The sequence below is a fragment of the Harpia harpyja genome, chromosome 22 (assembly GCF_026419915.1).
Source record: "Harpia harpyja isolate bHarHar1 chromosome 22, bHarHar1 primary haplotype, whole genome shotgun sequence".
Lineage (NCBI taxonomy): Eukaryota > Metazoa > Chordata > Aves > Accipitriformes > Accipitridae > Harpia > Harpia harpyja.
Window position 1 is genome coordinate 11444705 of NC_068961.1, and position 21786 is coordinate 11466490.

At 38.2% G+C, this 21786-nt stretch overlaps 1 protein-coding gene across 3 annotated transcripts in view; it reads right to left on the reverse strand.

Moving 5' to 3' along the window:
- Positions 1–21786, reverse strand: part of GABRG3 (gamma-aminobutyric acid type A receptor subunit gamma3) — a 335488-nt gene that overhangs the window by 296398 nt on the left and 17304 nt on the right. For all 3 annotated transcript variants that reach the window (XM_052773978.1, XM_052773977.1, XM_052773975.1), the window contains one exon: positions 17948–18015. In XM_052773978.1, coding sequence (XP_052629938.1) covers positions 17948–18015 — 68 coding nt within the window. The remainder of the gene's footprint in view (positions 1–17947; positions 18016–21786) is intronic.

Genomic DNA, 21786 nt, shown 5'->3' on the forward strand with positions numbered 1-21786 from the left:
CCATTCATGACTTCTCTCAGTCGGCAGTGACACTTCCCTACCTCAATCATTTAAAAAGATTGTACTGTCTTGTGTACCTGACATAAGAATAGCCTCAATGTTCCCACTAGTTTTTCCTTGCTGAAGAAAAGGTCTGACAAAATCTTATGGCCACGGCCTATCCAGGGAATAATTGGCAGCACTAAATTGCTTATTACAACACGAGATGGGAGACTGCAGGTACAAAGTGATTCTGCCATTTCCTTCCAACATCCATCCATAGGCAAATCAACAAATTCTCTCAGCAGGGCTCTTGGAGTCTGTTAGCTTAACAGAATTATAACATAATAGGGGTAGAAAGGACCGTGTTGCCATGCACCTTATCCATTAAAAACTGGAATCAAGCCACTGGCCTACACAGTTGAATCACATCAGAAAAAGTCAAACATACTCAAGATTCAAAACCACCTCAGAACTCCAGAAAATATTTCAACTTTCTATATTAAGAGCAAAAGTAGGGTATTCATGAGCAATCAGATCCCTCTTCCTGCTTTTAGCAGTTAAACTGTTTGGCAGGCTTAGCACGACATGTAAAGATATGGGAATCTGATCAAATAGCATTGTTTTCTTGAGGAGCAAGACAGTAATGGTCTCATCTTGGAAATTCATTCCATTTTCCTCCACAGAGGAGGAAATAGACAATTGTTCACATGTAACAGCTTGAAATGTAATGAATAACACTAGCCATGTTGAAACTAGCCAAGACGAAAAAAGAAAGAAAATGAAGAGCGAGGCGAGGAGGAGCGAGGCGAGGTGAGGTGAGGCGAGGCGAGGCAAGGCAAGGCAAGGCAAGGGAACAACAAGCCAAGGAGACAGCAACTTTACCATATAGTTGTCCTCTAGAGAAAACAAAAACCCCAAAACAACATCATTGCATTTTATTTCAGAGGCTTTCTAAAAATACACACAATTTTTGAGGGAAAAAAATGGGTTGAGGAAAATTCAGATGAAGAGGAAAATAACACTGATCTGCTGAGAATCTGTTGAGAGAATGAGCAGAAAAGAAGCAGTATTTCATATTGTATTTCAGGTCCTGCCTTTAAGCTATGGATTGGACAGGTCTGTCAGTTCTGGTTATCCAAAGGAAAACACAGAAGCCAAACAATCGTATCTTGGATAGAAAAGTTTGTTTGTTACAATGAAGCTTTTGTTTCTACACGAGCAAGCATTACTGGCAAGTATTATAATCAATAATTCATTGATTAAAATAAATTTCTGGAAGATGCCTACTATAGAAAATAGAAGATTGCATCTATAGACTGACAGATTTTGACCATTCATGGGAATGACATTAAAAATTACAGGCTGATTTCATAACCACACTAGTTATATATCAGTGAGTGAGCAGAGGGTTAATTTACTTGCCAAAAAGCTGTAAAGCCTTACTTCCAACAACTGCATTCTCCTAACATGATGTAGAATTTGCCATATGTCATATGTCTTCAGGCAAATTACATTTAACCTCCACCTAAGCCTTTATCTTCTTTATTAAAGGAGTGCTCCTTGCTTAACTCTAACAGAATATTTAGGGGGAAAGAAAGGTTTCTCTTAAGCTTTGCCCCTCTCCCCCCCAGTAACAGCATTTAATAAATTATATATGGAAATAGATTACAGTGTATTATTTGGGGAGTATCAGAGCGTCTCCTTCAAAATATGAGCTGGGTTACTTTCCTCATCCATTTTTCTGATCACTGTGAATTACTCATACTATGTCTTTTTAGTAAATATAGGTTATGTTCCTTTCAGCATCTGCAACAATCACTTAAGAGGGGTGCAAAGTATTCATGGAAATGACTGCAGAGTAGGCAGAAAACCAAAACCAACCTAATTACCAACCACTAATTACCCTGTTTTGTTTAGCATTCAGTAGTAAACTCCTGAGTTCAAGTCCCATCTCTCCTCCAAGTAGGACAAAAAACCTGATCTGCATTCTCCTACATTCCAGCTGAAAGGCCTCTAATTATTTCTTCACTCACTGTATTTCTACTTTGAGTTCAAGAAATCCTTCTGACTCCTGAGTAGAAAATGCTCTTTTAAAGGTTATTAGAAACTCACAGATTTTAACTCAGAAATGCCAGTTTACAGTTTATTTTAAAAACAACAACAAAAGCAATCTGTCCATTCTCATCAACCAGCTCCCAGCACCCAGCTGCCCTTCTGCCCAAGAGCAGGCTGCCACACTTCTTGCAGTCTCATCTCCTGTTGACCATAGCAGTGTCTGGGCGAGTTTCAGGTAACTTTTGTTTTGTTCAGTTTACTTGTTTGTTTTAAACTAGTCCTGAAGCAGATCTAGTCAAACAACATGCAGGCAATTCATCCTTTGAAAACCTTTTGTCAGGTAATGTGTATGTGGATTCTGAGGCAAAAAAACCCTGAATTTCCAGCAGAAAGTGAGATCCCTAGCCATTTCCAACACCTCCTCTACACAGATACAAAAAAGCTATGTGGTAAAACTAAGATTAATTCAAGCACTTCACCAAAGATGGAACCATACCTGCACCAGATACAGTACCAGTGAAGGATGCCTTTTAAGTCTCAAAGCTACTTTCACTGGACATCCCAGAAATCCAGGACTGAGCTACTAAAGAAATCAAAACATTTTCTTTAAACAGCAACAGGATTTTAAGCATTACCTAAATCATGCCTCACTGCAGAAGAGCTTATACCTCTGAGCTGCAGACAGAAGATGGGAAAATGAGGACAAGACAGTGGTCTTCAGTTGTGTATGGAAACAATGCCAACTGGAAGCCCCTATTTTCTCGTTCTCCTAGGAGACCTCATGAAGTTTGTAGCTGATGCAAATTTACAGTAAGAAAACAGGCACTTAAGGATATAGTAAAGAGAGAAATATAAGCATGGTCCAGAGTGTCATGAAGGTCCCTTCCATCCACTTAGTTTTAATATGTGCCAAGAAATATACATCAAGTGTGCTAACACACACTTATCTACCTAGATGTTTGCTCAGAAAAGGAGTTTCAGAAAAGTCTCATCATAATCTCTGCCTCTGAGAGTAAGTCAAAAGTTCACAGAACTTTTTGGTGCTCAAAACAAGGTTTTCTTGGGTTTTTTAGAGTATTTTCTATTAAGTAATATGTAATGCCATAGGATTTACGTTCAACACTCATCAGCTCAGTATTGCACTTCTGCATAACAGGCCACAGAGTGTCAAATTATGTTACTAAAGTAAGGAATATCCAACTAATAGCTATTTTGAGAAGTTTGCTGTAAACGTCTTGTCCCACATCCTACCAAATTTTCTTTGGAAGAAGCAGCCAAAGCATTCTGCTGCTTCAACCTCAAGACCCTCCTGTTGTCTCCCTACAAACACCTGTTGGTATGGCAACAGCAATAAAGAGAAATTTCCTTTAACGAACAGAGTCGCAGACCAGAGAAGCTTTGTGTACACTGAAGGAGGAACTATTTTTGCAGAAACATGGTAGATTATCAAGAAATGCAGGACTGTATTATCAAGCTTAAGTGCAAGTGAGCAAAAAAAAGCAACCGTAACTTTGACTTTTCAACCCCAAAAAAGTCTTTAAATATAACTTTTGTGAATACTTCCCTGGCTTTTTACATACAAAATAACCTATTACATGCCACTGTATCGTCATTTCTGTAGGTAAATAAACAGAGTTCAAAATATTAGCTCCGTCACAGTGAGCTCTGTTTAAGTTAAAAGACCATCTTAGTTCCCAGTAACTATAAACCATTGCTTGCCATCCCCTTTGAGGACCAGGAGAGTTTGTCACTGGGTTGCACAAAGGGTTAATGTTAAAAATGTTAAGAAATTCAGGGCTACACCTGTACAGTTCTTTCAGATTAAGCATATCCAGGCCTAAACCTAGATCATGTGGTTATTTTTCCAGCTATACACTGGACCTCCCTGCACACTCACTCCACCTTCAGAGTGAATCAGTTGGCCATCCAGATAAGGCAAAATAGATGGACACTAGTTCATAGCTGATAGCTGTCCCAATAGGCACTATGAATATAACAATCAAGATGCTTATACCCAAACTTGCACATAGCTATGAAAAGGAATATAAGCATGGCCTTGAATTCCCTCTTAGATTTTAGAGGACCGTGAGGGCTCTATTAATAGATTTTCCTATCCATTCTCCCTGGCACGCCCCTTTTCTTTTCACCCTGCTCTTTCTTTTTACCTCCAATCCTGATTTCTCCATACCCCAACTCTTCAGTCCACTCCTATTCGTTACACTCAGCCAGTCCTCAGTCTTTTATGCTCTCCAACACACCCAGGTCAGTCAGTTCTTCTCACATTTATTTAATGCATTCCACCACCTGATACTACCCTTAGCCCCTTGTCCATTGCAATCAGGTAACTCCCTCCTCCATGCTGCAGCAGTGCAGCAAGATCACCAGGAGCACAAAATACTGTTCTTTCACATCAGCTGCAGTAGCTCAAATGTAAGCTCTCCAGGAATCTGGCCCACACTCACACTGAAACATATGCAACACAGGTGGAATCAGAGATTTAAGCTGCTAAAATCATTTTTCTCTGCAGAGCATGTGCAAACAGACTTGCAGGCAGATTTTCACAGTGACAACAGAAGGCATCTCTGCCATACAGGAACTGCACCATTCTCTCTCTCCTTCCTCCCCAAAGCCTTAAAATTTAATGTCCTTTCTAACTAGCATGAGGTAGTAAAGTTTGGGGAGAGGGTCACTCATTTTGAATGTGAGAAAAGCTTCTTCCTAGTTTTGTTTCAGAAATAGCCAAACCACTGTCTGAACTGCTTTTGGCAAATAAAAGTTTTGTGATGGATATCTGCTGTTTACCCCAAATCTTTACAATACTCAGCTGAAAACCAGTATTTATAAGGAAAAATATTAAGTAGATGTTCAATTAGATTATAACATTAACCCCAAGTACTTACACCCTTATTTCACAGTATTTATTGTAATTTTATAATCCAGGATAGTTCCACGGGAACAAATTATTAGGTAAGGATAAAATTATCTACAGTTTTCTAAGTAAAATTGACCCTGTCCTGCATCTCATCCTGGAAAATACTCAATTAAAACAACTGGAGATTTAGCCCGTGGAAGGGCTTCAGATTCTGAACAAAAATGGAAGCTGAGCCTTGTAAAGTTCAATTAGACACAAAAATAATGAAAGAGCACTTTCAAATCCAGTTCTGACTTTGGCTTCCATGTGATACTCAGCATAAATCAGGTCACTTATTTAGGAGCTGACAGATTTTTGGCATGTGCCTCATTTTTATTTAATTAAGGTTTTGATTGCTGGTTTGTTTGTCATTTTATTCAAAGAGTTTTACAAAGACCCTTGTAATTCTAGACATATGGAGAGTCTAAAATTTGAGAGATGTCAATCTGTTATCACATATATATATGTACAGGGTAAGATATATTAGCAACAGCAAAAAAAAGGCATTTCCAGGTGCATGAGACCTAGGAAAGTATGGAATTTTTTCTGTGTGAGAAGTAAATCAATGTTTATATTTTTCCTACTAAATAAGCTTACCCTCTCAAACTGTTGATACAGTTTTACTTGCACAACGCCAGCAAATGTAACTGCCAGCACAAGTACTTCTGTACCCAACAGTTGTACCCAGTTGCTGATTCTCCAAGCACAGTGGACTTTATGAGCAAAATGCTTTTACTCCATACTCTAACTGATGGCTTTTCTAGTGAGGTTTTTTGAAAGAAGTCACGGTCCTAAACTGCTATGTGAGCAAAAGTTTCATGCATAAATCTGGGCTAAACTGAAGAACAAGCACAAGTTGACCATTCAGTACGTCGGTTATCATTGTTCCCATTAGCTAGAACATTCACACAATTCCAGTTTAGCCAGACTTTTTGGAAATCCAAAAGAAACTCCTACATAATTCTTTTAATATGCCTCTTTGCAGTTGGCTAATCTAGCTGTGCCACAATCTGTCAGAAGCTTTGTTTGCTGGTCCAGTTAGGCAGCTCCCAAAATATAGGTCCAACTTTATCTTTTCAAGGCATTCTCCTAGGCTTCCCACATTTGTTTTTACTTTCCTTTTCTTTATACCATTCTTACAGTACCATCCAGATGGCAAAGAAATGCTCAGCCATATTTACATAAATACAGTTTCAGACACCAGAGAGTTAGAGAACACATTGCAGGGAAAATAATGAAAACAAATTCAGCAGCTTTCAGGTGAGTGCAATCAGGCAATCTTGCAGTCTTTTTGTCTTTTTTTTAATACACCCTATAAAAGTATGATGTAATAGATTATAGCATTATGCAAAAAAAAAATCCTAATACCTAACCTTTTAATCTGGAAACAATGAAAAGTACTTCGGAAAAAAGAAATATGAAAGCAGCAGCCTCACATTTCCATTTATGTTGATGCGGTCAGCCATTCATGTCAGGTGAGAACCTGGGCCCCCTGTGGAATTCAGACCACAACATTATGCACCAGGCAGATCCTTCACTGCTGTACACATCACCTGTGTATTTGGCCCCATGCAGCACAGAAGCAATTTCCCAATTTACTGGTGTTCCATTTTGCACTCTCCACAATAGTGCAAATTAAAAGAAAAGACAGAAGGCAGTGAGGATCCAATATGTTCTACTACCAAAATGAACTTTGGGTTACTTCGGATCTTATTATTAGCCTCTCAGTGTGGAATATTTTAGGAGAATGTGGCTCAAATTTATGCCTGGCATAGTTCCATTCACTTCCTGAGGGATTAATTTAGCTCTTTTACTGTTTATGCTGTTTCACACATTGCATATAGGTATCAGTTAAAGTCAGGAACAGAGACAAAATCATTGACTGCATTTACCTAGATCCCTATGTATGCCCTAATTGAATCACAAGCAAAAATGATTGCATGAACTGAATTTATCTAAAATTGTTAGTCTGATTTCAAACCAGCATCAAGAGGAGAAGCAAGCCTACATTATTCTGACCAGACAATATAGCTTGATAGCTCATCTCAGTGTCTAATGAAGTAACATTTGCATAATGCATGAAGTCCAATTTAGGAAAATTGAAACTGCTTTGCCTTAAAGATGGCCAGATGTTTAGTGATCATGTGATCAAATGACAATTTCACCCAGAAAAATGAAGACCAAGACTGAGGCAGATAAGTAATACAGGAGGAAATTTTTCATTTCCATTTGCAGTGGGGAAGACTAGCAAACAGCTTGGTGATCTCAATTCTTCAATTACTAAAAGCAGTAAAATTAAGTAACTGACATTATTAGACAAAAAGATGTTTTATTGCAATATAATAATCTCTATAAATTGAAAGAATAAGGTCATACCTTTCTACAGTTCACAATTTTGATTGCCTTGTAATTCAACCTCAACCTACAGGCCTTCTAGGTAACAACAACAAAAAAATACTGTGCATTCTGCAGTAAATATACCTGGGGGAAATATCCACCTGAAAAGCCATTTGCAAGCACAGAACTATCAGAGTCTGATATATGGAGTGTGTGTAAGAAGATGGCAGTTATTTCTTTGTCTCGGTTAGCCAACACACTTTTCCAAACCTGAACTATCAGCCAAAGCTCACTATCCCTTGAGTCCACTAGCAACTGTTTCCAAGAATGATTTTGAGAGGCAAGGTCTGAAAACAGAGGTAATTTATTCTTATTGGGTAAACAATACAGCTGGAAAAAAATCACAAAATCTTGGGCACACATGCCCTTTTTCTGATCCAAGAGAGACATCACAAACTTCAAGCCTGTTGAGATGAATATGTACTGGGTAAAAATAAGTTACATTAATCAATGGACAATCAAAATAAAGGTTAGTATGTACAACTGAATTGGGAGAAGGTGCAACAGATAGGAAAGGTGACAAGTAGTTATCACTTTCAGACGTTAACAGGAGCACAGGTTGTACAGACACATAAAACCAATACCACTACTGAGCTTGTGCTTTTCCATATTCAACACAATTATGAAATTTAGTTTCCAGGCTTCTTCTCTGGAAGTTTTTAGTAATCCTTCTCGAGGATAAGGACCAGAAGGTCTGAAATAGCATGGCTGTCTTAGGAAATGTTCTCAAAATAGTAGCCAACCATTTTTGTCTTTCCTGCTCTGTTACAGTTCACTGTGATGCATCATATTTGTTTTGTTTCTCCTATAGAGTCTTCACAGTAACTCTTGGCTTCATAGAAGAATAGTAATGCAGAAGCAAATTACATGACGGTGTAATCATCACTGTGTCTGTGTCAAACATGATGAAGTGTCTGCATGACTAAGGGTTTCTCCATTTTTCCAAATATACCATCTTGATAACAGCTGGCCTAATTTTCTTCCTTCAAACTTTGCTTTTTTAAATCTCAAATCACAACAGGTACAACCACCCTATTATTACAACATTATTGTTTTTAAGACCAGAATTCCTATGGAAGAATACTTATAGAAAGTGCCAAGAATTATATAGATTTCTTCTAAATTTCTAATCCCACCTAAATCAAGTATTCACTATCTATGCAAGGAAAATATCAGTGGAGCTCAGACTGATACAAGTATTTAACAACCATTGACATTTATGGTAAGTTAGGCACTGTAAGAAAGAGCTTGATACCTTCATACCTTTGTGAACATTGCCCTAAATTGGTCAAGTCATATGTATGAGAATTACAACAGATTACTAATTAATTACTAATTACTAATTAATACCTCCCATGACTAAGTTCCTTAAGCACTTTTGAAAATTCTCTTCTTGCAAATACGCCAAAGCAAGTCAGAGAAAGCAATAATCAATTACTTCTGCTCCCAAGTCTCCCAAGGAATGCAGTTACCTAGATAAGCTCCAAGCACATACAGATAGCCTTGGGGTAAGCACAGAAAACAGTCAGAAAGGAAGGTAGCAGTTTCTTTGGTTTAAGAATCTCACAACAGCCTTCAGAATTTCATCCCCTAGACCCCTGAACAGTTTCCTTATCTTTACCATTTCAAACTTAAAAAAACACTTAGCAAAATTATTATATTAACATTGTTTGTTGCTATTTTTAATGGAGTGACTCTACTTCACTGTAATACCTAGGATATTTAACTAAAACACATCCAAAACTCTAAGGTCAAAATTGTCTGCTTCTGTTTATTATGCATAAAGCTAACAATAGTTACAAAAGCATCTTCCTCTCACCAAATTTCTTTAGCATTCAAGGGTTGCAAATGTCATTTGTGGAAGCGGGAAAAGAGACACAAGTTTCTGGAGGAGAGAGCAGTTTTAAGGGTAGAAAACAGCTTGTCCAACACAGTATGTAGCAGAACTACCTGTATCTTAAAAGTCTAATGAAAAGCAGACACACAAGAAGACAGAGGAGGAGAGAGAGCTTTGAGGAAGAAACCTATGAAAACATATAAAGAACCTAGCATATCACTATTTTTGACCACGTAAAAGTCCCTTTTCCAGATCAAGAAAGTAATAAATGAAGACTACAGTGATTTAAAAGGAGAAAAGTGTATGACGTTAATAAAAGCATGGAGGTGTTGGGATACAGATACATCCCTGCAGTCTGTAGACTTTTTTAATTGCAGAAAACAAGCATTTATTTTATTCTTCAGTTCTGTGTAGTCACTCAGCAGGAATACCTTGTCTGTACCAGAAAAAGCAGGTCTGAGAGTACTTAAGAGTCAAGGGACACCATGTTCACTAAAAGAAACTTGAAGGGAAATGAAATACAGTTCTCTAAACCTTATTTTTCAGGATTGAGACAATAAAGGAAATTATGTCCAATTAGACTGATGACAAGCTCTCATGTGGAAAAAAATTAAGGTACCGTGGGTTCTTCTGGGTTTTATTAATTGTAAGAATAGTGTGAAAAATGAAGGGCATTGTTCCGATATTTAAATGACACTGACAGATAGTGTTAATCCTTTACCAACCAAAAAACCTTACAGAAACATGAAGACTCTTCTGTGACCCAATTAGGGATTATATGGGGTCACATTGTATTCAGGTGTTCCTTCCTAACTACAAGCACATTTATAATGCTACCGGAATCACTCTATGGATGCAGTGATGGCTGGGTCTGCATTCCCAAAGCTTTATACCATGAAATTTTACAACAAATTGTCATTAGGATTGCTCTATTATTTACGGAACCAATCAGCAACATCCATTTGCTTCTTGGGTAAATCCATCACTGAAAGAACCAAAGACGACAAAACTCTCAAAACGATGGCTTAAATTATGTCAATATCATGCAGGAATTCAATAAACAGGTTGACACTAAAATAATTACTCTTTCGTGGAACAATCATGGAAAGCTCAAGCTCTAAAACAAAGTTGATAAATGCTTGACCACTCAAAAACTAAATTGATTTAGGCAAAGAGACCCTCAATTTACCCTAAAGTAATTCAATATCCTTTGCGGCAATTTAGCCATAGCTTTTCTAAATTAACTTTCTCAAATGTTGGTAATAAAGAAAGTGAAGCTATACAGCACTGGACAGACTAGGAAAGCAACGGTTCCTTTCTAAAGGAACTGTAACAGTGTGTACACTTACTCTAAAGCCTAGGACCTGCAGGTCCAAGAAACAGGTTATTGAAGTGGGAGAAATCAAGCATAAGAACTGGCATCAGGCTGGAAAGTAGTTTCTTTCCATACGTTGCACAAAGGCCAATTCATTTGCTCAAAGATGAGGTACCTGTTAGCTACTGTAGCACTATTCAGCTGTGGAAAAAGCATTCAGCCCAGATGTTCTTCAGATCTTTTTTCAATGCGCATTACTGAGCAGATGAGACATTTCATTCTCCTGTATTACCGAAAGTAAACTGCTCATTTGTTAAACACCTTCTGAGACAACACTAAGGCTAAGTCATTCATATTTGACAATCTACGTGAACTCTGATAAGACAGACCAGCAGACAAAAGATCAGTCCATTACCAAAGACTTGTGACAGAAACTATCATTCCTCCAAGAAGCAAACTGGATTTCCTGCCAATGTAGTAAATTATATCAATAAGTATTTTACTGCTACGCATCACAGTACACAAGCTTCATTACAGAAAAATGAACATTATACTAGCCCATCCCATTGCACCTTAAACAAGGGCAGCCTAAGACCTTTAACCAAGTGCCTATCAGCTAGGTCCCACTCTGGTTACACAAAGTGGGGCTCTAGAGGAGACCAAAAGTAGAAGCTGCCAAGGTGATATCTGAAAAAGTCAATCCATGCTCATTTTTTTCCCCTCCAGCTTCTTCCTTTCCACTCTGTTTCACTTTTGAGATTATATTAGCCTCTCACAAGCTCAATGGTGGAACAGAAGTTGTAAATAGACTCAAGTTTCAGCTTATTACTACCACCTCCCAGAAACATTTTCATAGTGATGGATCGACTGCCAGAGCTTGAAGCAACAAGAATGAGTCTGTATGTGAGGTTATTTTGATTTATCAGCAAAAATCCATGCATCTTAGAAGTTTTCTATAGTTCATAGCTTTTTTATCATGAGTGATCCAAACTTTATGACAGTATATAAATATGCTCTAGAAACAAAATTGTAACTTGGTCATAATCTAGCAAAATGTTTAAGTGTATGATTAGTATCTTAGTCCTCGTAAATGAACAGACCCACTCAAACTAAAATTTAATCCAGGATGTCCTGGTTTCAGCTGGGATAGAGTTAATTTTCTTTCTAGTAGCTGGTACAGTGTTAGGTTTTGGATTCAGTATGAGAAGAATGTTGATAACACACTGATGTTTTCAGCTGTTGCTAAGTAGTGTTTACACTAAGTCAAGGATTTTTCAGCTTCTCCTGCCCAGCCAGTAAGAAGGTTGGAGGGGCACAAGAAGTTGGGAGGGGACACAGCCAGGACAGCTGACCCAAACTGGCCAAAGGGGTATTCCATACCATGTGATGTCATGCCCAGTACATAAATTGGGGGGAGTTGGCCAGGAGGGGTGGATCGCTGCTGGGGAACTGACTGAGTATCGATCGGCAAGTGGTAAGCAATTGCATTGTGCATCACTTGTTTTGTATATTCTAATTCTATTATTATTATTATTATCATCATCATTCATTAATATTATCATTATCATCTTCATTATTATTTTCTTCCTTTCTGTCCTATTAAACTGTTTTTACCTCAACCCATGAGTTTTACTTCTTTTTTCCAATTCTCTCCCCCATCCCACTGTGTGGGGGGAGTGAGCAAGTGGCTGTGTGGTGCTTAGTTGCCAGCTGGGGTTAAACCATGACACAGGACTTGAGTGTTCTCTTAGGTCACAAAGGAAAAAAGAAGCTTGTAAAATTTGCAGGGAAAAATAAAACATCCCGAGGCATTCCATTATTTTAGAGATGATCTGAACTCACCAACTGGAAAACTCACCCCTCAAATAATAGAAACCACCTCCCTACACAATTGCTTTATAAATAGATTAGGTAAGACAGTGAGATACAGTTAGAAAAAAACACTCCAAGTGAACAATGAACAACAGGATATCAGGCTTGTGCTCAAATAGTGTCTTGCGTTATTGTTGAGAAGAAGCCTGTAAACGAACTATTTGGGGCTACACAGTGGGGTGTAAAACAGATGAAATCCAGACTAAATTAGCTTTGCCTTATTATGGAAAGAATCACCAGGTTATGTTTCTGTAATTGCAGATGCTCCAATAATAGTTTTAACTATCAAATAAACAGACATAGAGACTAAAAATATGCAAGAAATTCAGACTTAATTATAAGCTCTGAATAATATTTTAGACAAGTCTCCTCATCAAGACTATTCTTTTAATACCTATCACGTCTAGTGGAGAAGCAAAATGAGCATGTGGGGACTCTGAAGTTCAAAGAAGTCTATCAATACATTAAGGGGCAAAAAAGAGTAAAGATTGCTTTTATTCTACAACACTTAACTGAACAAAAGGGAAATACAGCATCCATAGACATATACGACATAGCCTAGAGAGTGGACACAAAAGAATGAAGTGATGAAACACAAAAGAAACGCTCTATGAATTACCTTTTCAGATTACCTGAGAATAGAGATGTGCATATATCCAGCAGATAACCAATTAATAGTTTTATGAACAGGTAAGTAGAGTTTATAAGCTTGTTTCTCACACTGTCTCTTCAACATATTTTCTGTACAGCTGCATTAAAATGAGATTCCAGTCGCTAAAACCATATAGGTGTCAAATTCTTCTTTCACCAGCAACTTCTGCTGCAGCCTCAGATTCCTGTAGCTACTCAGTTAAGACTGTATGTGTGTACACACAAACACACAGATTTTGACGCTATTGACGTTTAACAGCCTATGTAATCTCAGTGTGTTTACATTTCTGTCTCACAAAACTACTAGGGGATTTTTCCCATCAGTTACGTCTGATTCCCACTTTGCATATTGACATGGTCTCTCTCCTTTTTCTGTTCTTTTATACACAAGCCAGTACTGCTTATCTGTAGAAAAACAGGCTACAGTAAGCCACATTAAGATCTAAGTTTTATAAATCAACTTATAAACTTTTGCTGCTGTTGACAAGAACTGGGTTGTTGACAAAAATTGGAGCATGGATTTTAATGCAAAAGCATATGCTTCCTGTACACCATATTGCATGCGAAGCGTTAAAAAAAAAGACACTAAGATATGAAAAGTGAGTAATCTGAAATTCATACGCCTGTTTTACAATATAAAGTTTGGGGAAAAAATAAAAGTAAGATTGCAGATGAATTTTCAAATTTAAAAAACTCACTTAGAAGATCCTTAACAGCAGTGGAAGCATGTTCATTATGATTACAGATATAACAAAGTTTTTAAAGACAGAAAAGGTTGAAGTAAAATCTTGTGATAGATATGAATATTGCATCCTACAAGCCAGGGTCTCTAATGACATTGTAACATGAAATGGCAAGTTGCAGATTTCTGTAAATTTATGAAGAGATGAAAACCAAGACAAAGGGATATAATATGCACACAGGAAGATTTAATTTATCTCAGAACATCCATGTGTCATTTACTTTTAAATCAACCAGTTTATGTTTCTTTTAAATCAGTCCAAGCTCACATTCTATTATATTTTTGATAAAGGACAGGCATCATGATATTTATGCAATAGATGGCTTTTATCTGTTAAAAAGTCACCCTAAAATTTTTTAATGGGCATTCAAACATCTCAGAGTTTTAAATTTCAAAATACTCTTGTCTAGTATCAATCACTTCTGTCATTTCATAACACCATGACATAGCTCAAAATGCTGAAATTACTTTCTTCTTCAAAGCCACTGCCACTTGAGACTACCTCCTAGTATCACTGAGTTCATTATTCAGCCTGCTTTTACTTCTTTATTCTTACACAATTCCTATTTCTTAACATTAAGAAATTACTTAACATTAGCTTTTTTTAAACTGTGCCCCAAAGAAATCTTCCATGTCACAGACAAAGGAAGAGTCACCACTCTCTATCCAGAAAACAAGTTTCTATTGTCATCATAAAGATGTTATAATGATAAGTCGCTAAAAGAAGAGCATCTACATTACCTTCTCACAATCACTCCTGTTTTTTCTGAAAATCTTGAGGTTCTAAATAGATATTTTTGAAAGCAACTAGGAAATGAATCGCTGGTAAGGCCTTTAGGGGAAGTGGCATAAACCTTCTGCAAACAGTCTGGAAGGCAGGGTCAGTTGTATATTCCTGTGGACTATGCCATCTTTGTCACAGAGAACATTACCTTTCCCTTGACTGCAACCCTTTTTGAAGGGATCCCTAACATTTCTTCCCCCTGTGGCACTTCCAGCCTCAGTCTAAGAGGATTCCTTTTTCCTCAGGGCCACAATTATTCACATACAATTCATCTGAGGTTATCTTTGCTGTAGGTAGGTGTCTGGTAGCAACTGTCTTTTTCCTGACTGTTAAAGAAACAGTGAGATATTAATATTCATACTGAAGTCTAATCATTATTACAACAAAGTTATTGACATCTGAAAAGCTTTGCTCTACAAAATTGGCTTGAACATTCAACTGAGCACCCATTGAATAGATAACTTAAAGAAAATTATTTTACTTCCTAGGTTTCACCTACAGGATGAAAAGCGCTGATGAAAACTTATAAGAAAATATACCTGCAGAGTTTGATCTCTAGAGAAGCTCCACATGATTTTCCCTCAGAAGTGCTGCAGATTAAGAAAAAAGTGATAGAGCTAAGGGCTAAGTTTGGAAGTACACAGCAGGGAAGTCCTCCTTGTACATGTTGATGATCTCACTCTTGAAATAGAAGAGATGGAAATCAATGTAATCGTCTTTCTTTTTGCTCAATCAACTACCATCTTGCCGAGTTGCCTTGACAGAATAGCTCAACTTTTAATAATAATTTAGGGGAGAAAAGCTAAAAGTTCCTGTCCTGCTGAGAAATATAGCATATGTAGATTCTTGCAAGAATACTCCCTTTTTTCTCCCAGAATACTGTTCTAAATTCTGTACATGATTTTCACACATTCCTCTCCCTTTGAGAGTTCAGTTATATGACAGGAATCAGACTGAAGATGGTCCCTTCCTTCCTTTTCCTCTGCCACAGGTAATTTCCAGCTATTGTTTATGTTCAGCTGTTTGTGTACCCATGCTCCAGCAGTTCACGGGCTACATGAAAAACTGCTTACTTAAAAATAAATTAATTAATTTTTTAAATTATTATTTTTAATTCCAAAAAGTGTTTTACTTTTTTTTTTCCAGCAGTGCATCACAGAGCTACTGAATACTGTAGTCAAACAGTTGAAACAACACAAATGGGGGGAAAAGTAGCTCTTCAAGAAGTTCTGCCACTGGAGAGAGAAGTTATCATACAGCACCATAGCTTGTAGGTTTGTGAGGAGGACTTCCCATCTTCATTGTAAATTTGAGACTGCAAGTTCATTTCTGCTCTCTCATGTAAGTTTGGACAAACTCCAAAGTAACAGTGCAGAAATGGAACTGTTGGACAAAAGTTTGCTACATTTGAGTGCCTAATGTTAATCTCCTATATTGATAATTAGGTTTGAGAACAGAAGTAAAACTCAAAAGTGCTTAGCTAGTTCAGATTTAGTTTCAGTGGGATGTACTGTCCACAAGCATATCTAAAACAACGTCTATTTCTATTCAAAGGTTTAAATATAGCTTTAAGCAGACTTGAGTCCTTAAAACTTCAGGTACCTACATTTTATATTTCACCATTGTTTTATTTATCATTGCCCTTACAGATTATAGGTAGTTTTTTTCAGCTGTAACCAAGAAATATCTCTATGCCATACACTCGTTAACTATTCTAATAAAACCATCTACTATCAAAGAGATACAGTATGCATTTTTTAAATTGGTATCTTGGTGCATCTTTCCATCTTGGTGCCATAAGATATCCTGAACTCAAAGTTAAGGGATAAGTAAACTAGTCATGTTTTCACTGTGCCATAATAATCTTCCAAGAAACACTGTTTCCTTCTATTATTATTTTTTCCTTCTTCCTACCTGAAGCGGGTCCGATCAAATACTTTCTTAATTATTATTCCACATATATTTCCAGCACCCCAAAATGCTACTTACAAGCTAATTTAGAGGTGCAAAGAGCAAAAAGACTTTGAAAAGTAAGCATCCTCACCATTGTCCCCATTGCTTTTGAACAGAGTACCATTCCTAGAGTATACATAAATGCAAGCCAGAGGACCGTAAGCAGAATAGATCTTCCGATAAATCATTCCCTGGACAAGTCATTTTGGTACGCAGTCGGGCAAAAGGCAAGATAATTAGCTATTTATTAGTTCAAGAATGGAGCAGGTACTCCCATTGCTTGACATTCAGTGCTTCACATGAAATATGACCAATACATTTCACACTCTTTGAATATGTGGCCAAGTTGTTCCCTGCACATAATTTGTTCTGGTTTTACTTGCCAGATTTCCCATTGCCAGGGGGCGTAGGAGTCTCTGACCACCCAGCATTTGACACATTGCAATAATTTACATTCTCCCATATACATACGCAAAAACAAAAAATCAGGCTGAATGACCACCTTTCAAATTCAGGAGCTTTTGTTTCAAAAATACAAAACATACGTGCAGTGCATTTACTAGATTCTTACATGACCACTGTACACAGCAGCCTTTGAATGTCATTGTGAACAAGAGAAAGTCATTGCTTCAAAGAGGTTAGTATAAGAGTTTTAAGTAAATTAAGATATTAACAGGTCCTCCATTTCCAAGTTGTATTAAGAAAAAATTCAGTCTAGTTTACAAAGAGGAATACTGTGCTGAATTCTAACTTGAAGTTGCACAGGCAGCCACAGTAACCCATACCTCCATAGCTACATAAACATCCAGCTTGTTCTAAATCTGAATATGTTGCTGCAGAAGTGAAGAATGTCCTGGAATTAAGAAGACCACAGCTGACCAACTGTTACTTTTTGCCAAGTTCACTGCTGGCACACTATATCACAGACTCTTTCAGTTCCTCCTGCCTTTACATATGCAGTACACCTATGTATAACTTCCTCAAAATTATACTTTAAGGCTAAAGACTGTTGATAACTCAGTGAAAGAAAAGTAACCACTGAAGGGATGGTGAATTTCAAATTAATATACTGATAGTATGTGATGACTCTCATTAACTCCACACTATGAAGCTCTGTATATTCAGTTGACTCTTGAAACATTAATTCAGGAATTTTCTTGACAATAGCTTTGCTTCATACTTATTTTTTTCCTAAGATGGCTATTTTACTATTCAAGATCTACCAGAACTTTGTGGTAGACAACACAGAGCATAATATTTCTTGTAGGTTTGTTCTTCTCTTGAAGAGACACAAAAAAGTCATCTGAAAAACAGAGCTATAGCTGAAAACAGAACTAAATTAGCCATCAAACAACTTATTCCAGTGGTACTTATTGTTTTTTTCAAAAGCTAGTATTGATGCCAAGACCAGCAGTCCAGATAAAAATCTTTGTTAGCAAGTCACTTACCATATTTATTGATGATACAGGACCAATGCTGTTGACATAAATGTCAACGTCAATAACTGTTGGTTTTACTGTGGAGAAAAAAAAATTAATATTATTTTGCAGAAAACATAAGTAATCACTTTAAATATTTTCTTCTCCAACAACTGTAAGATCTAGAACTGTAAATTCTTCAAGTAGAACTACTGAGAACTATGGATTGTATATTTTTCAGGAAGACAAGTTCTTTCCTCCCACCCAACAGAAATTGTTGTAAATTACAGTCTATACCACTTTACCATCATGATCCTGATTTACCTCAGCAGCAATTTGTTAAAGAAACTCAGTGCTAAGCACAGTGGCTCAAAGTCAAAACCTAGGATGACTGACATGAAACTAGAAATAAATGCAACATATCACTTTTTCCCATTGCCTCAACACACAGGTCCTTTAGCATGTTTGTTCCACACCAAAAGATCTTTCCAGATTTTCTCATCTCATCAGCACTGAAATCATCCTAACTTAGAGTAAAATCACTAGGAAATCCATTTAGCTCAACCTAAGCAAGCCTTCTCCTTTCAATTCAGACTTATTCCCTTCAGCCCACATTGCCTTTGCACTCATTCATCAAAAGGTTTTTGAATTTGATTTGGTTTAGTCAATGCAAGTTTCTCATAAGATCTTCCATGTTTTCAGATTTCCAGGACTTAATAAGCCAGGACAAGCTCTGTACTCCTTTCTGCTGAGGCCACGAGGATTTACCTTCCTTTTAGCATCTTTGGTGTCAGTGTACCTGCTTGTATTGGGTTTGTGTGGCAAGGTTTTGGTAGTGGGGGGTTACAGGAGTGGCTTCTGTGAGAAGCTGCTGGAAGCTTCCCCCATGTCTGACAGAGCATGTCCAAGACGGACCCACCGCTGGCCAAGGCCAAGCCCATCAGCAACTGTGGTAGTGCCTCTGGGATAACAGATCTAAGAAGGAAAAAAAGTTGCAGCAGACACAGAAACTGCAGCCGGAGAGAGGAGTGAGAACATGTAAGAGAAACAGCCCTGCAGACCCCCAGGTCAGTGCAGAAGGAGGGGGAGGAGATGCTCCAGGCGCGGGAGCAGAGATTCCCCTGCAGCCCGTGGGGAAGACCATGGTGAGGCAGGCTGTCCCCCTGCAGCCCATAGAGGTCCACGGTGGAGCAGATCTCCACCTGCAGCCCGGGGAGGACCCCACGCTGGAGCAGCGGGATGCCCGAAGGAGGCTGTGACCCCGTGGGAAGCCTGTGCTGGAGCAGGCTCCTGGCAGGACCTGTGGCCCCGTGGAGAGAGGAGCCCACGCTGGAGCAGGTTTGCTGGCAGGACTTGTGACCCCGTGGGGGACCCACACTGGAGCAGTCTGGGCCTGAGGGACTGCAGCCCATGGGAGGGACCCACGCTGGAGCAGGGGAAGAGTGTGAAGGGTCCTGCGCCTGAGGAGGAAGGAGCGGCAGAGACAATGTGTGATGAACTGACCCCAACCCCCATTCCCCGTCCCCCTGCACTGGTGGGGGGTGTAGCTAGAGAATTCAGGAGTGAAGCTGTGCCCGGAAAGAAGGGAGGGGTAGGGGGAAGGTGTTTTAAGATTCGGTTTTATTTCTCATTACCCTACTCTGGTTTGATTGGCAATAAATTAAGTTAATTTTCCCTAAGTCGAGTCTGTTTTACCCGTGACGGTAACTGGTTGAGTGATCTCTCCCTGTCCTTATCTCGAGTCACAAGCCCTTTGTTATATTTTCTCTCCCCTGTCCAGCTGAGGGGGCGAGTGATAGAGCAGCTTTGGTGGGCACCTGGCATCCAGCCAGGGTCAACCCACCACACTGCTGAACATTATTCAGATAGCTCTTACTGCTGATGTAAGCTAACTCTAAAATAATGCCACTCTTACACTGAAAGGCATGTTGGTTTTTTTTACTTATATTGCTCTCCTTCTGATCCCACAGGGTATACATTAACCTCTAAATTGAGATCTAAATTGGTATTTTACTTTCTCCAGGGTTAGCTCACCCAAAACTAAGTATAAATCCTGTTCTAACCTGGATAGTCAGAACTGATGCAAACTTGGCCCTAGTAGGCCAACAGCTTCTGTTAGACATCTCCCTTTCCCATAGAGGCACCCTCCCCTCTCCATGGTCTTCAAAAATCTCCAGAGAGCAATTCAAACCACTGAAGTTTGGGAACTATGCTGAACTTGGGACTTTCTTGCACCAATCCCCAAGTCCCTTAGAATGAAGAAGTGCAGGTACATCAGCCACTCAAAACTCAGAGAGCTTTCCTTGGGGAAGCTACTGAGCAGAGAAGTGAGGAACAGTTAAATACCACAGTTCTGTGGGAAGCTTATCTCAGGTAGATAACAGTTAATTTGTCTAAAGCTTAAGAAGCCATCTGGCACAAAGCTGAAGATAGACAGGAATCTTCACATGTAAATATGAATAATTTTTGCCTGCATCCCCCAAATTTCAGACTAACAAAGAGATGCCGAGGAGTTTTAAAGTACCTGAAAAGATAGATGGTTCTGAAAAAATAGGCAGGTTGGCTTGTCATGTAAGGCTTTGGTGTGTACCAAACTTTAGGAAGACTAGATCTATTGTTGCAAAAACAGACATTAACCTGAGTACAAACAGTGGTTAAAGATGATAACCATTCTCTCTAATTCATTAAATACCACACACTTCTTTGACTGCATATGGTCAGAACATCCAGGATTATTTAAGGTCATGGTTTCAAATTGTCTGAAGTACTGGCTTATAAACTTGGATCTTCCCTTCAGCAAAAGAAAACCTGAACTCAGCTGAAGAAGCACAACTGATTAATGCAACTCTAATTGTACCCAGCTAATAACTGAATAGGAGTCTAGCAGCTTCTGGTAATGAGACTTGCCTCAAAATGCAGTAATAAATGTCATTATATAGGAATTGGTAATAGCGGGGAACTACAGCTAGCTCTTTTACCAAGACAGCATACATGGAATAAAGGGCTCTGATCTTTCTAGGGTTTATGCACACATCTAGCTGGAAGTTCAACACTAAGGAGTTCTGGTGAACATTAATGGGACTAGACTTAGTGATGCAAATTGGCATGCAATTGAATCTTGGCAGGATCAGGGACAAAGTTCAGGACTAGAACACAGTGCTTGGAATCCATTTTTGTTTAATCATTGCAGTTAAGTATATAAATAGATTATGAGATGATAATTTCTCCTGAATGTGCTGGGTCAAATTCTCTTCCAGTGCAAAAAAATGAAGCACTGCCTGTTAATGCTAAAGAGAATTTCGTCTTACTGACAGTAAAGTTTTAATCTTGAAACAGAAGAAAACTAAGCAGCAGCCACTTCTTATTGGCAAATTAAATCAGCATCTAGCCTCACACATTCTCAGTGAAATTCAAATTAAAAACAATAATAACAAAAAAATACAAGTAAGCTATTATATCACTACAACAACAACAAAGACTGAGAGTTCCTTTGAATGATATTTGGTTTTCCTAGGCAGAGGCAGAAAATACAATTGTAATACAATTGTATGGTAAATATGTGTTCAGGTTTTGAAAGACAAGACAGAAAAGTATAGTTCTTGTTGCACATGGTCTCTCATGGACATAAACAGATATAAACTGGGAGAACCATCACGTATAAATTTTATATTTGTTATCATAGGATTTTAATTCAAAATACCAACCATAATGAGGCAAAGATTTTAAGATTACTTCTTCCAAAATGCACTATGAAAAAGAAAATAACTGAGTCTTAAAGTTATTGTGTCTTATTAGAAAGAACTCACCCTCTACCAGTCTTCAAAATAAACTGAGTTTCATGGAAGACATAAATAGTTCCATTACCAACT